At 31.3% G+C, this 16,184-nt stretch overlaps 1 protein-coding gene across 2 annotated transcripts in view; it reads right to left on the reverse strand.

The window, feature by feature from the left end:
* Positions 1-16,184, reverse strand: part of O-fut1 (O-fucosyltransferase 1) — a 48,237-nt gene that overhangs the window by 31,504 nt on the left and 549 nt on the right. Inside the window, exons 1-3 of one of the 2 annotated variants that reach the window (XM_085825862.1) lie at positions 15,728-15,945; positions 14,764-14,879; positions 9,488-9,611 (exon numbers count right to left, since the gene is read on the reverse strand). In XM_085825862.1, coding sequence (XP_085681988.1) covers positions 9,488-9,611; positions 14,764-14,879; positions 15,728-15,770 — 283 coding nt within the window. In that variant the 5' untranslated portion in view covers positions 15,771-15,945. Of the gene's footprint in view, positions 1-9,487; positions 9,612-14,763; positions 14,880-15,727; positions 15,946-16,184 lie in introns of those variants that run through there. The other variant, XM_085825861.1, reaches the window with a different exon arrangement.

The raw sequence follows: 16,184 nt of genomic DNA on the forward strand, positions 1-16,184 counted from the left end.
CATATATTAAAAGAGAAAATACAGTAAAGCACAGTTAACACGCCTTTCAATGTTCCGTTGAGAAAAGATATATATAAATAAGAGATATGTATAACCGACATTTTAAGTTAGGATGACTTGCATAAACTGCTTTAAACAGTTTTATCATTGTGCCCATTGCTTTACCCAATTTTATCCTACATTTGGTTTCTTAAAACGTTATTGATATTTTAGTGAAATATTTTATTTTTGAAATAGCAAGAATCAAATATCATAAGATTAAAAGGTTTTAAATTTTAAAAAAATATAAATACTAAATTTTACGCAAAAATTTATTTTTTCTTCAGACATTCTACTTTATTTTTGTTCTTTTTCTTTAGGCATTCTGCAAGTGTATTAAAAAGCATCCAACTTTTCGAAATATCTTGGTATTTCTGACAATCATTTTAAATAAAGTTATCGCCTTCCATTTCATAAAGGGCCCACAAACAGCAGAGCGGTAGAGAATCGTTGAACACTGGTAGTTCACTCTGGGGTTCGAATCCCGGTAAACGGGCTGGTTGCATGGGCATTTTCGTGGAATTTTCTCATGTGTACCGTGTATGCCACCTGGTTTCTCTTAGAAAGTTCTTCACGAAGTATTTGGTCAGAGCCTTTATCAGTCTTTAGAGGCTTTATCAGTCATTTTGAAGGTATGAGATGAAAGGAAAGTCTGGTTTCATCAAGAGGTTTTGGTTTATTTAATTATGACAAAACACATTAGGGCTATCTGCCTAAGGGGAGGGATGCCTTCGTGGAGGGACTTTCTAAGGGAAACTGGCTCGCATATACGTTTCACATGGGGAAAACCACGAAAATGCCCATGCAGACAACCCGTTCGCGGGATTCGAACCTCGGACCGAACTACCAGTGTTCAGCGACTTTACCGTTCGGCCCGTTTCATCAGGAGGAAAAAAAACGTGTTTAGGTGAAATCCACATACATCACTGGATAAACTCCTGAATCTTCAAATAATTCGACTGAGAAAATCATGGGATTCTCCATTTATGATACGATATGATGTTCTATAAAGTAATTTAAATTTATACAACCATATAGTCTAAAACCAGTCGCTCTTCACTTTAATCGGCCCACCAGCGGCCGAGCGGTAAAGTCGCTGAACACTGGTAGTTCGGTCCGAGGTTCGAATCCCACGAACGGGCTGGCTGCATGGGCGTTTTCGTGGTTTTCCCCATGTGTAACGTGTATACGAGCCAGTTTCCCTTAGGAAGTCCTCCACGAAGGCATCCCTCCTATTAGGCAGATAACCCTCGAGGCTTTGCCATAATTGCACACACACACACACACTTCACTTTAATCTGCAATGATATCATTTTTGTCTTGTTAACCACAAGCTCAATTGATGGTATTTGCTGGTGTACACGTCCAAGTACTTTCTCTTTGAACACCTAAATTCTTTGAAGTATCCTGAAAATATATTCAAAAGCGTCCAACTTTTTGAAACATCTTGGTATGTCTGACAGCCAAATTTCCCTGCAAATTTTTGCTTACTTTTCTCCCTAATTTTCTTCTTTCCTTCTACAGTTATTTTCAGTGCTCACACAAGAAAATTAAGATTTTTCGATTGCTAGACTTCCATAAATTTTGCATTCTTGTCAATTTTTTAAAATATCAATTACATGAATTGCGTATCAGCTGAAGACAGCTTTTCATTTTCTAGTAATTTTAACTATAAGTAAAGTTTAAATCGAAGCCCAAAGGATAAATATTTTAATTAAAAGATTTTTACTAAATGACAAAGAAATAAAACAGTCCAACAGGGTTTATTCTGTACCACCGAGTGACCCGATTCTTATATCGGCTGAAACAATCTAAATCATATTAAAGACCATGTTTTTTATACAATCTATAACGCGAGAGAAAAATTAGCTTCTTAAAACATTCTTTCTAAGAGAATTAATATAAAAGATTATATTTATATATATATTTTTAAAGCTGGGACTTGAACCAAACTGTAAAATTTTTAAAGTTTAATTTACATGGTGGTTATAATTAAAGTTCCAATTTGAAATGGTTATAAAAGGAAAACTACCGTACCAAATGTTATCAAACTTGGGAATCGTGTAAAGGAGGTAATGAGAATTTATTTTCAGCGAGGAAAAAATAGTTAAAAAAACTCATCACCAGGGGGAAAATGACGCTGTATACAAGATTCTTAAATGAAATAAGACACGAAAACATCTGCTTAAAATGTGTTTAATATTTTCCGAAACGTGTTACAAAGCATGTTCAATGTAGTGTCTAGCATTTTCCGAAAGCAAGTTAAATCCTGTTACTGCATTCTCAACAACAGCTCTTAGCATATCGGGAGGAATGTTATAGACATGTCAGTGTTTAACATTTTTCATTTCTGCCAAATTGTTTAGATTATCACCATAAACAGTGCTTTTGAGAAAACCCCATAGCTAAAAGTCACAGAGGTTGAGGTCTGGTGGGAAGAGGGGAAGTGTTGGTGTATAAGACGTTCATTCGTGAAATGTTGCCTAAGTAACTGTGTGACACACGTGAGGTGGGGCCCAGCCGTGCATAAAAATCGTAGTATCTAAAATGCCACGTTACTGCAGTTCATGTATCACGAAACATTTTAACATTGACTCTAAATGAGCTGCAATCACGGTAGTCCAGCTGTCGACTGTTCTTCAGAGAAAAATGGTTCAGTTATAAAACTAGCTGTGATTCAACACTAAACGGTGTGGAATGACTGCTATGCAATCGAATGCAGTAGGAGAATGCAATGGAATTAGATAGATAACATAAGGGATTTTTTTGGCCCAAATCGATTAAAAGCGTTTTGAATCAGTATCTTCATGTTTTAGGGCCGAATTCAGGCTTCAAAAATTACAAATTAGCGATCTGTAAGAAAATGATTTCCAGATTGTACGCACTTGTGCGAGTGATTTGCGATCTCACATTTCTAATCGCTAATTCGTGGTTTTCACGGACGAATTTCTCACTTACACGGATGGCGCACTCGACGTTTATCGAATTTAACGCCTTTAAATGGTAATTTTCTTACTTCAAAATTTCTTAAGGGTATGCAACATATTAAACCCGTGTAACAAAAGGTTAAGTTAGATTCCGACCCATATTTCGTTTAAAAATATTGCATACAGCGCCATTTTCTCCCTGGTGGTGAGGTTTGGAACTTCCCTTTTTTCGCGTAAAATAAATTCCTATGATCTCTTTTACACGATTACCAGGTTTGATATCATTTGATCCAGTAGTTTTTGTTTTATGACCATTTCAATGTGGAACTTTAATTATAAACACCCTGTATATTATTAAATTTTAATTGAAGCTATGCGTTATATGCATACCATGCGTAAGATTTCCGCTTTTATAGAAAAAATAAAGAATCAAAGCAAATATACTTAGGATAATGGAACAAAACTGAAAAAAATTCCCCTCCCTCTGAAAATAAAATATTGAAACTTCGACCTTGAATTTATTGAGTTATCGAAATATTCAATATGACCTATCTTCTAAGTCCTAGTTTCGACAACAATTCCGTCAAAAATTCCGAATTACTTAAGCTGAAGTAAAGGATTTAGTATATATTCACTGTATGTTAGTAAAGTAATCAGAGTGTAATAAAAATAGATTATAGAATTTACGCTGATGCAACTTTTTGTCTGACTGCATAACATGTAATGGAAGAGAAGGCTTGTAGAGATCTGTTTTTGACATGCCTCTAAAAGTAGATGTCATACTCCTTTTGTCTCTTCAATATCAAAAAACTTTCCTTTGGAAGGCAACTTTAGTTTTTGTGAAAGAAAAAAAATCACAAGAAGACAAATTTGAAAAACATGTAGGACGATTGAGTACACATACTTATTTTCGGAACACAAGCGGTTCTCCGACTGGTTATTGAATAATGAAAAGATGCATTATCATGCAATACAAAACATTTGGAATACGTTGTCTGACTGAAAACGTAAGATTAAAAGTCATCTGCTTAATTCACAACCATTTACAAGTCAACTAATGGGGCAATTGCAGAATCGTTTTGATCCTGAGCTTCTAAGACAAACCTTATATCACTGGATTTAAACACTTCTTTAATCTTCCGAGAATGTTCCATCTTTAGCTCATATTCCAAGAATATTAAGTGAATACAATTATTGCAAAAGAAAATGAATATTCATTTGCACTACGGCTTGGTAGTTCTGCTTTTTGTGTCTAAGTATACAACAATATTTTAAATATTTACAAATAAAATATTAAATTGGAGATTTAATTGGAGCCTACCAGTTGCTTAGCATTTGAAGATTGTTAAATACTAACTGTTTGTTGCGAAGTCTAACCCAGGGTTTTGCTTGGTTGGTTTTCGTAGTTTTCTAGGTTCTCTTTACAAAGGTTCTCTATGAAAGCATCTTAACCAAATAGCTCCTATATTCTTTCTATGTTCAAATAACCAACTAACCTAGTTTAAGCACGATTTCCAAATGAAGTTACTAGCAAAACCCGAATACTCATTAAAAATCATGTAGCTTGTCAATCAGGAGTAACATGAAAGATACGGCGCCAATAATTGAATTGCTGTTACAGTACACTGTTTCTAAATTTAGATGGTCATTCCTTAATTAAATAGCCCACTAGCGGCTGAGCGGTAAAGACGCTGAGCACTGGTAGTTCAGTCGGAAGTTTGAATCCCGCGAACGGGCTGGCTGCATGGGCGTTTTAGTGGTTTTCCCCATGTGTAACGTGTATACAAGCCAGTTTACCTTAGAAAGTCCTCCACGAAGGCATCCCTCCCTTTAGGCAGATAGCCCTCGTGCGCTTTGCCATAATTAAATAATCCAATCCAATCCTTAATTAAATATAATTGATTTGTAACTTCTACTAGAGCTGACGGTAAAAATTGAAGTGCAAATAAATAATATCGAGTGCAATCTTGATTAATATAAATTTAAAATTTTGCATAGAAAAATATTTGCATTCAGACAAAGTTTTTTGAAATATTTGCAATTACTTTATAAGAAGGATTTATTAATAACCATAATAATTACTTATCATATTACTGATGATTAGGATTCAGTTGTTGACAATTACATTCTAAATTAGAATTTTAAGGATATAATGAAAATAAGCTACGCACAAAAATACATTTTTACAGATTAAATTGGCATTAAATACAAAAATACAGAATGTTGGGTGTCGTTTATATAATTATTCTTGCTTGTCCACAGAATCTGCTGACTTATCCAGCCATCAAGTAGCTGCAGATCATTTCTACATAACCACTGAACTTCCATTAATTCAGTCTCTACAGGGTTGTATGTTTATATCATAATTTGACTTTTATAAAAATGATTATTCAAAATCTTATATTTCTATAAAAATATACTATGCTTTAAAAATATGGATGATAGTATCTGCCGCTCTTTCAGCCACTTCAAAAGCAACAGTTTGTTGAGAAATAAATTATGCAGTTAATGTCATAAAATATTTTCATTAAATTCAAATACACATTAAACGAAAATTCTCAGTTTTAGTCAATTCGATTTAAACGAAGTAAAGTAGCAGACGATAAAACGCCGAAGGTAAAAATTTACTCTTAGAAAAACGTACTCTTATTTTTTTAAAAAAAAAGGAAGAAAAAGAGAAATTTAAAAAAAATTGTTAAAAATTTGAATAATATCATCTATAATTTAAAAAATACATTTTCATATAGTATTAATAAATATTTATTACGCCTTATTGTGGGAAAAAATTTCATATAATTAATTCTCTGTAAAATTTTACTTGAAATTTAAGGTTAAAAATAGCTGTGGCAATTCAGTGTAACAGAAATCCATAGACCACATTTGGCGTTATTATCGCTCAAAAAAAAGATGCCAAATTTCAAAACGCGAAAATATGTAAATTCGTGTATATCTTAGAAAATTTTGAATAGAAAAGTCTAATTTTTTGCAGATATGCTTAAAAATACACCTACTTTATGATGATGGTAAAAATTTTATAGGTTATAATTCAAAATTTTTTTCGAAAAATTTATAAAAATTATTTAAAAATAGAAATTTTAAAAATAAAACACAAAAAATGGGTAAATTTTATTTGGAATGAACCTAAATTTCAAAATGTGAGAGAAAAAATAAAAAAAGTTTAGTAAAAAAAGAGATATTAATAAATATTTGCCAAATTCAATTAACATTGAGGAGCTAAAATTTTGAGAGCTAATATTTTAAAAACTACTCGTACGATTTTTACAAAACTTGGTATTCTGGCATAATTTGAGCCGTAGAATCGAAATATGGAAAAAAATTGGTATGTTATTTCAGAAAAAGTCAGATTTTGTGTCAAAATACCAATTTAGAATAATGCTATATATAAATCTAATATATATCCTAAGTCGCGCTTTCGAGACATGAAAAACACAGTTTGAATTTTGTCAGTCGGCCCAGTAGAACGGGAGATATAGCACTGTCCCAATTTTTTTTTGAGCAGTGTACGTCTTACACACACACACACACACACACACACACACACACACAAAAAAAAAAAAAAAAAAAAAAAAAAAAAAAAGGGGGACAGTTCTATATCTCCTGTTCTACTAGAGCAATTGTCGAAATTTAACTCGCATTTTCCATGTCTCAAAAGGGCGACTTAAAATATATATTAGATTTATATATAGCATTATTCTAAATTGGTATTTTGACACAAAATCTGACTTTTTCTGAAATAACACACCATTTTTTCCCATATTTCGATTCTATGACTTGAATTATACCTAGATATTAAATTTTATAGAAAAATTCATGGAGAAATTTAAAAATTTATCTTGGTGCATTTTCCCCAGTTTGCGATTAAAATAATTCACTTGGCAAACTTGAGTGGAAAAAAGGTCAACAATCATACTTTCAAATAATTTTAACAAAGTGCGTAAACCACATTTGGTGTTACTATCGCTTATCAAAAATATGCCAAATTTCAAAACACACTATGTAAATTCACATACATCTTAGGAAATTTTGAATAAAAAACTTATTTTTTGCAGGCATGCTTAGAAATACATCTGCTTTAAGACGATAGTAAAAATTTAATACGTTATAATTTCAAAAAAAAAATAAAAATTATTTTGAAATTCAAATTTTAAAAATAAATCATAAAAAATGGGCGAATTTTATTTGGAATAAACCTAAATTTTGAAATGTGAAAGGAAGAAACAAATAAGTTTAATAAAAAGAGGAATGTTATTAAATATATACCAAATCCATTTAACGTTAAGAAGTTAAAATATTGGTAGCTAATTTTTTTAAATCTACTTCGCATTCTGGCATAATTTCAGTCATAGAATCGAAATATGGAAACAAATGGGTATGTTATTTCAGAAAAAGTCTGATTTTGTGTCAAAATACCTATGTTAGAACAATGCTATATATAAATCTAATATATACCTATATCTAAGTTGCACTTTCGAGACATAGAAAACTCAATTTGAATTTCGACAATCAGTCCAGTAGAACAGGAGATATGGAATTGTCCTTTTTTGTGTGTGTGTGCAAAATGTACCTTCAAACCCTTTTACGCAGCAGTTGAATAAACACGATCAGCAATGCTGAGCCATAATGAATTTATTTATCGAGATAGCCATATAATTCCTATTATACATGAAACTACAACTAAATTCAAATGAGAAAAACTACAGATACTCTCAACTAAATTATTTTCCTTAAAAAAACTTTACAATGTGAAGGCAACAGAAAATGATGATATGCAAACTCATATAAATAGCCTACTAGAGTCAGTCAATAAGTTTCAAGCAACAAATGAGAACATACAGGATGATCATATTTCAGCACTTTTCGTTTGTTCAATGCCTAGCTCATATGACAGTGTAATAACTGCACTTGAAGCGAAATCAGAAACAAAACTAATAGCAGAGTTACAAAGGGAAAATTAATAATTGAATTCAATAAAAGAGTTGAAAATAATTCATCAGAATCAAAGACATTTAAAGCCTCATTTCAAAAATAAAACGAAGACAGTACAATTTTGTCATATTTTCACAAAACTAACTATTTTAGATCATAACGTTTCCATCTCAAAACAAATCAAAAAATTAAATCCGCACAAGTCTTCCAAGAAAACACATGGGGATTCGAAAAATCACCAAGCAAAAAATGCATTTTTTTTCATAAGGAATCAAGAAGAAATAAAAAATAAAACACCAGAAATTGATTCCAGATGTGGTTTCGCTACTCTGTCTACTAATGACATCGTACTTCCAATTGTCAGAGAGCTCTGCTTTTGACAGAGGGGGTGAATAACAAGAAATATTTCGCGAAATTTGAATCTATAAATCTTCCCACAATCATGATATCTTCTTGACAGTGCCAAGGATAAAGTCTTAAATCTACAGGAATAGAAAATGTTTGTTTCAAAATACTAAATCCTAAATAAAAATTAACTGAAGTGTAGCAAAAGTATTGCATGTACCTAAATTATAAACAATCTAATCTACATTAAGGAAATAAGAGAAAAAAAGACTCTTGATTCTGTTTAAGGGAAACAGATGTGTGATTGCAAAAGAAGACCAAATTATTCTAGAATACAATACAACTAAGGATCCTTATTGAATCAAACCATTTGAAAAGAATGAAGAACAATCAGCTTACAAAGTATTTTAATGTAAAATTGAAAACTGCATTAAACTTTGGCATGGATGCCTTGATCACAAAAACAATGATGCGATTAAACAACTTGTGAACAAAGAAATTGCTGAAGAAATCACACTAGATAACTGTACACATGATAACACATGTATTCAGTGTATAAAATATAAATTGATTTTCCATATCTTAAAGAATTGAATATTAGAGCACCTAAACCACTCAAACTTGTTCACAGTGATGCTTTAAGACCAGTGCAAACACCGTTCATCAGTGGTTACCTATACTTTGTAACATTTTTTGATAGTTACAGTGGATTTAAAAAGAAAAAAAAAAATAATTAAAAAAAAATTTCAAACCGGAAACAATTTATTGCACTTACAAACAATAAATTTGGAAGAAAATTAAAACACTAAGAAGTGATAACGGTGGGGAATATACCAGTGAAGAACTTGAAGACTAGCTAGTTGTCCCGCATTGTCTAGTACATGCTAGACATGATAGTGAAGCTAGTGAATGCAAAAATAGATCTCTAATAGAAATGACCTGTCTTTTAGCAAATTCAAGTCAACCTCACAAATATTCGGCAGAAGCAGTGCTGACTGCAAATTATCTGCAAAATCGTATACCTACCAAATCCAGTGCAAACATCAGGTTTTGAAACAATCGTTTTTACATAAAAAGAAGGAATTTTCTAATCACTTAACTGTTTGAAATTTAACTAATATTAAATTTCAGTAGACAATATCAAATTTTAAATTATTAACAAATGCTAAAAATTACAAGTTTTTACACATTACAGGAAACAAGGAAGAGGACAGTTAAGATCTAAAAACCTTTTCTTTTCCCTTTAGGCCATATAACTGGTGCTATCTCCTTCATGAAATTCTCCATAGTCACTACTCTATGATATTCATTCAATGGCTCTACTTTAAAATATGTATCAAAAGGAACTTGTATCTGAAAAAAAATTACACAAAACAGTTAATCTTCATACTGAATATACTGTAATGCATTTTGCAGTAGTTGACAAAATAACAGATAATCTTCTTAGTAAAACTTAAATTTTATTTTTAGTTTACGGAGATAGATAATTTGAATACAATTCTTTAGTGGCAAAATTTTTCATACATCTACAAGCTGGTCAAACTTCAGAATTCTCATTTTTAAACAATTTCTTACATTGCTGAGCAACGGTTACATCATACAAATATGGTGTTGCCACTTCAATAATAAATATAGTTATTTGTTAAATAACAACATATTATAACCTCTTCCCCCTCCGGATAAAATTTAATTTATATCTTTATAAATTAAAGTTTATATATATATATATATATATATATATTTTTTTTTTTCAAAACAACAGAATATCAACACAATACATAATTGAAATACAGTACAAAGTCTTTAATCCAGATGTCCATAATCTGGAATGATCTATAATCTGGACCTCAAAGCTACAAACTTTCTGCGCATGCGCATATGCATTTACGCATGCACATAATATGTTTACGCATGTGCGTTTAATGTATAACGGACGGTATAAGCTAGGCTAAAATTATCTATTTCAGTTAATGTTACAGATTGCGTTGTTCCTTAGTCTTCCAATTGGATCCGGCTTATTATTTTTTGCAGACTGTTAGAGCAATTTTATAAAAAGTAAGCTTGAACTTTCGATTATGTCAAAAAGAGTTTCCGATTCTGGAGCTACCAAAGGATCTACAAAGCGAAAGCATGTTTTGATGTACTGCTTCCGATAGTGAAGAAAGTGACAGAGAGGTCATTAAAAACAAAAATATTTCGATTGACAAGTTAGTCAGTATTCTCGACACAGCAATTACAGGACTTGAACAGTGAAACTGAACAAGAAATTATGTCTGTTTACAGAATTAAAGAAAAAGCATTAGCACAAAAAAAAAAAAAAAAAAAAAAAAGGCAACTTAAACAACTTACATTGAAAGAAATGTTTAATAAAGTAAATAAATAAATATTAAGCTTTTTTTTGTAAATTTTGATACCCTTTAGATCATAATTGCTCTTTGTTTCATAAATTACAGTTTCATATTTTTAATTTTATAATTTTTTCATGCAATCTTACCAGATTTAAATTGATGATCTATAATCCGGAAAAAACCCTAATCCGGAATCGCCGAAGTCCCGATGAGTCTGGATTAAAGACTTTGTACTATACTACATATAATACAATAATATACAGTAAGGAAGAAAGGAAAGAACAAAAAAAATTTTTTTATCTATATAGGGAAATAAACTATTTAATCAGGCCACGGAGAACGACTTAATGTGTCTACATTTGGTTTTTACCACTTTGATGAACGACCGTGTAATTGTAGGGTTGTAGTACTAGTGCCCATCTCATAAGTCGTGGATTTAGACTAACATTATTTCTTAGCCAAACTAGGGAATTTCGATCAGTCATGATGAGGAATTTAGCTTGGCATATTTCGAAATGTCCAAGATGCTGTGCGAAAGTTTTGAAACCTCGGGCAATTTTTATCAGGAAAATCATGACTTACTTTAAGTTTATAGTCTTCAAACATCAATTTGAGATCACAATGTGTTCGTATTTTTCAGCTTAATACCTTTGCAGGTGCCTGTTAACAGTTTTCCTATGGCAGCCTCTAAATCTAAAAACTCCCCTATCTTGTCAGGATTGCACTTTCAACCCTGCACTAGTATGGGATTCTGAGTCATCTAAATGTACCCAGGCCCTCCTAGAAGTTTGTTCCTCTAGTTTTTAATCACCCTATATAAGCCATATACACATGATATTTGATATACTGACTTCTCTGCCCCTCCCAGTCTTTTACCTTTTTAAACCTTGATTTTATTTCATTATGAATATATAATGAATATACTGTAAATGTATTTTTACATCATCCCTTTTTTCCTATTCCAGAATCAATCCTAGGTTTCTAATGTGAAGTAAAGGCTATATTATTTACATGGAACAAGAAATGCAGCCACAGTGCTTGGCAAAATATTTGTATCTGCCAAATCCCTCATCAGATATCAAACTGAATGTAAGAGCAATCTGTTTCCATTGAAAATGCCCAGATTATGATAGATCTTTAAGAACTGAAAAATTTAGTTTAGTTTAATGATAATATCCATGCGAATGTAACTAATGAACTCAAGAATCCAGAGGTGCATGATGTTTATTAGTTTCATTAAAAAACATAGCTTCAATTATATAATAATAAAGTGATATCTTGCAGTGGTTCCCCCCCCCACAACCTGCCTCATGCACTAATGAGTAATATAAATCATACGATATATGTATGAGTAATTTTAGTTTCATGAAAAGTTACATTCTACACATTAGAATGGAAGTTACAATTTAATTAGAAAAGCATCATACATTTTGTGGAACAGAAGAGCAGCACCATTTACAGCATTAAAAGTAACACATGAACAAAGAAACAGTAACTGGTGGCAAGATTGCTGCAGTTTAGAACTGTTTTCATGTGTATAATTTTTTTTTTTTTTTAAATTTTAGAGCTCATCTTCATAGAAATGATTTTTTTTATTCTTTATATGGCTTGTGGTTGCTTTCCTTCCCATGTTAATAAGCATTTTTTTTGGACAAAATATGCAATGTGCCATGCTAGGAGCTCCTTCAATAAGTTGTAAGCATTGATTCCACTGAGAATTGAGATTAGAATGTACCCCCTTTGGATTAAAAAATGTCTTTTTTGCAGACATTCTACAGCTAAGGAAAGAAAGAAATCTATTTAAGAATATTTTTAAATAAATTCAAGTATTTTATATTTATTTAGCAGCACACGTAAGTAAAATATATTTGCACTAAATTTCATGATGGTATGTCGTCAAGAATTAGTTTCACGAATACAACAGCAGAGAAAACCGTTTGAAATTTTAAAATATTTTTAACTAATAATAAATAAAGGTACTCTTCCGTTTCACTGCGCCAATATTGCCATGCAGACTTTAATTTTGTAAAAAGCCAATAAATTTGTAAAAACACTAAGAATTTACTATGCTTTCATGGTCCAACATCCTGATTCGCCGGTTTATATCACAAACCCAAGTGATTTCATCTCACGTAAACTATGCTACAAAAATCTAATGCAGTAATTATCTACATTAATTTCAGGTTAAATCGTAATTTGGAATACAAGTTTAAATGCAAGAATTATTTCAATTCGTACAAATAGCTTACTCAGAAATTACGTAAAACCACAGTGCTTTACTTTGCTAGTGCATTCTCATTAGAATTGATGAATTTAACCCTTGACTTTGCCTTTTCTATATTTTCACCTTCGAGTGAGTGGTGTTATTGCATCCTAATTGACTTAATTACCTCGAAGAGCCTTAGGGCATAAAATTGAACTATCTGGTAAAAATTCTATGTAATTGTTTGCCAGTATTGAAAGAAACAATCAATCTAATAAGAAATGGCTGCGATTTGTTTTGAAAATGAGGCGTAAAAGGTTACCAGCAAGGATATTCCATTTGGCATCAGTTTTACCATTACTGGCGACTTTATCGCCTGCGCCGGCAAAATGAAAAAGTACCTAAATAAATTTAGAATGAAGAAGCCACATCAAGTGACATGAATAACATTAAAGTTATTTATTTACTCACAGAATGAAAAAGATTAAAAGCACAATAATCAACAATATTTTGGTGAATATAGATATATTAAATAGTTAGCCCAGATGATTGATTATTATTCTTCCTTAATTTTTATTGCAAAATGTCAAATAAGGCATTTATTAAAAAGGAAAAAAAAAAAAAATTAAATGAGTTTGTTTTGTACGAGAATGGGAGGAACAGCTGAACAAAATCAGAAATTTTAAGGTGGTGAATGATTGATTACTTATTTTTACTACACGAAATGTGTAAAAAAAGGTGGTAAACATTATACTTGACATGTTTGCTTCTGAATTTGGCCATGAGTTCCCCTGATATTTGTTTCTTGAAAATAAAATTTGAAATGTGATTATCTAAAAATCAAATTCAGAACAAATAAACATTTTGGTATATACCAAACAAAATATCCAATTTTCTTACATAATTAAGTCCAATAACCATGATATATCGCCGTTGTCAATGATACTGAAAAGCTTAATAGTTAAATTTGATTTTTTTTAATAATGTACAACAATATGATTCAAAAAGCATCTATAAATTTCTTTTAACTTTAAAAGTGCACCACATGAATATTTGCCATTTTAAGGGGTATCAGAAACCCCTATACCGACAATGTTAAATTGGCCATTTTTGATGTACCTTTTCTCAAAATCTGCTTTGAAAATGCTAAAATTCGAAATTACAATTTTTTTTTGGGGGGGGGGGGTTCCAACACCCCTTAACAAGCAAATGCGATAGAATGTTAATATACACTTTAAAAAATTATTTATTAATGTGTAAAAGATTTTTTAAAGCTTTAAAGATTAAAAAAATCACTTCCCAGATTTTTTAATTGGAGATGACACCAGACAAACATGCTCTCTAAACCAAAAGCCAGAATATTCTTTCGTTCACCATGCACAGATTTCTTGTTCTTTGCAAGAAAATGTGAGTCATGCTCTCGGGATTCTAGAGGTAACTGGAAAACAAAGATGCTGAAAACATGCTTTGCCTTCCTGAAAGACAATTTGACTGAGCCGCGAAAACTGGCTTTAGGCCAGCTCCTAGAATGATGCTCATGCAATACATAATTGGCCAAGAAAATGATCCACTTCCAACATTGGCACAAAAATAACTTTTCTAGACCATTGTCCAATGGAAAGGGCAATGGTCAATTTTCAAATTACCTGACTTTTCTCGATTTTCCAGGTAGCATGGCAACCCTGTTAAACTGCCAAAAGAAACTATTTAGAAAAGTAATTATAGGAACAGAACCAGAATTTTACTGAAAAATTTATGTATCTTGATTCCTAACTTTCTCACATAACCACTTTCATCGTTTTCAAAATAGATTTGCTATCTTCACAAAAATATTAGTTTTTTTCTAATAAATAAACATTAAAATGATGGTTTCTGATTAACTTAAAAAGAAAATAATATAGGAAAATATACTTACAAAAACTGGAAAAATAATTATATTTCAAATCATACATACTGATTTTGAATATCCAGGCCTATACTCTACCCATGGTGGAAGTGCAAGAGTTCTGTTCAGCCCATGAGCAAAACCTAGAGCTCCAAGGAAATGATCTGCCTGATTACCAAATCGCCCTAAAAACGTTTCCATTCAGAATCAGAAAAACTACAGAATGGCTACAATATTTCCAAAATTGAAATAAAAATATACAATAAATCTTAAAAATCTTAATTCAATGCTACGAAACAACTAAAATCTTGGTACTATTATTATATAAAACGTCAGGTCACCAAATGTGGCGATATGTGTCCTGTGCTGGTTTTTTGGCGCGATTGCGTGTTCTGCGATAGTTTGGGGGCAATATTGGTTTCTATGGCTCCCCGTAGGATTTTGCTGTATTGGTTTTAGTTGCTGGTTGGTTTGTGTAGTGGGTGGTTTGAAATGGTTTATGATGCAGTGAAAGATGTGTTGGCAAAATTTTAGTCGCATGCCTGGTACAACTATTTTTTCGGGTGGCTGGAAATTTTATAAGGATTTAGGAGAAGGTTTTGAATATTTATTTGTGAAAGATAGTATCAGAATTTAGGGTTTCCTTGCCACTTATTACCACAGATTTTCAATTTTGTTTCATAATCTATGTGCTGATATTTACTCATTCCATTACACTGTTTTATGAAATACACTAAATATTAAATATTGCTGATGTGCATAACCAAAGCAAAATTGAATGAAATAGGGCACATTATGTGGCAATATCACAAAATTTGCAATGTTTCCAACTCAATAAACTGGTGTCTTGAAGGTGCTTCACATGAATTGATTAAAAGGAAACTAATAAAGGTTGGAGAGGAGAAGAACATTTTCTTTTAGTTTTTAAAACCAAAACAAAGTTAATGACTTAATCAGATAATGAAATGGAAGGTAGAATAAAATCCTAATACAATGGAAAGAGAAAAATAAATAAACTGCTTTTTATACTTACCACTGCTGTAGTGCCACTTATATGTATGAGAGTAATCATGCATTTGACACTAACATTACTGCCCTTTTATTCATTTACATAGTTTCTAATTCTGTCTAAAATTTTTTGAGAAAACTGAAAAAGTGTATTTATTCTCTTAACTTCAAACCTCTGTAACAAGAACTTTGAAGAATTAAAGTTTGCATATATTTCAATTGTTTTCAATATAAAATCTCTAGTCTAAAATTCCATAAGCCTTACTTCATCTACAATTTGAATTTTCATTAGGTGATAGGAACATGAAAATATTCAAAGCAAAAAGAAAATTATATACTTCTTAAGAAATCCTGTTATGTAGTTTTCATTAATGCATTTAAAATAGTTTGACATTTAAAAAATGACAAAAGTACTCGATCACTTTTGCGAGGTACTGTATTTTAAATGCAATTTATCATTTATTATTTACCAAAATAAATTA

Source organism: Stegodyphus dumicola, chromosome 10 (assembly GCF_044657685.1).
Source record: "Stegodyphus dumicola isolate Sdum_Otavi_A_Nest chromosome 10, ASM4465768v1".
Classification (NCBI taxonomy): Eukaryota; Metazoa; Arthropoda; class Arachnida; order Araneae; family Eresidae; genus Stegodyphus; species Stegodyphus dumicola.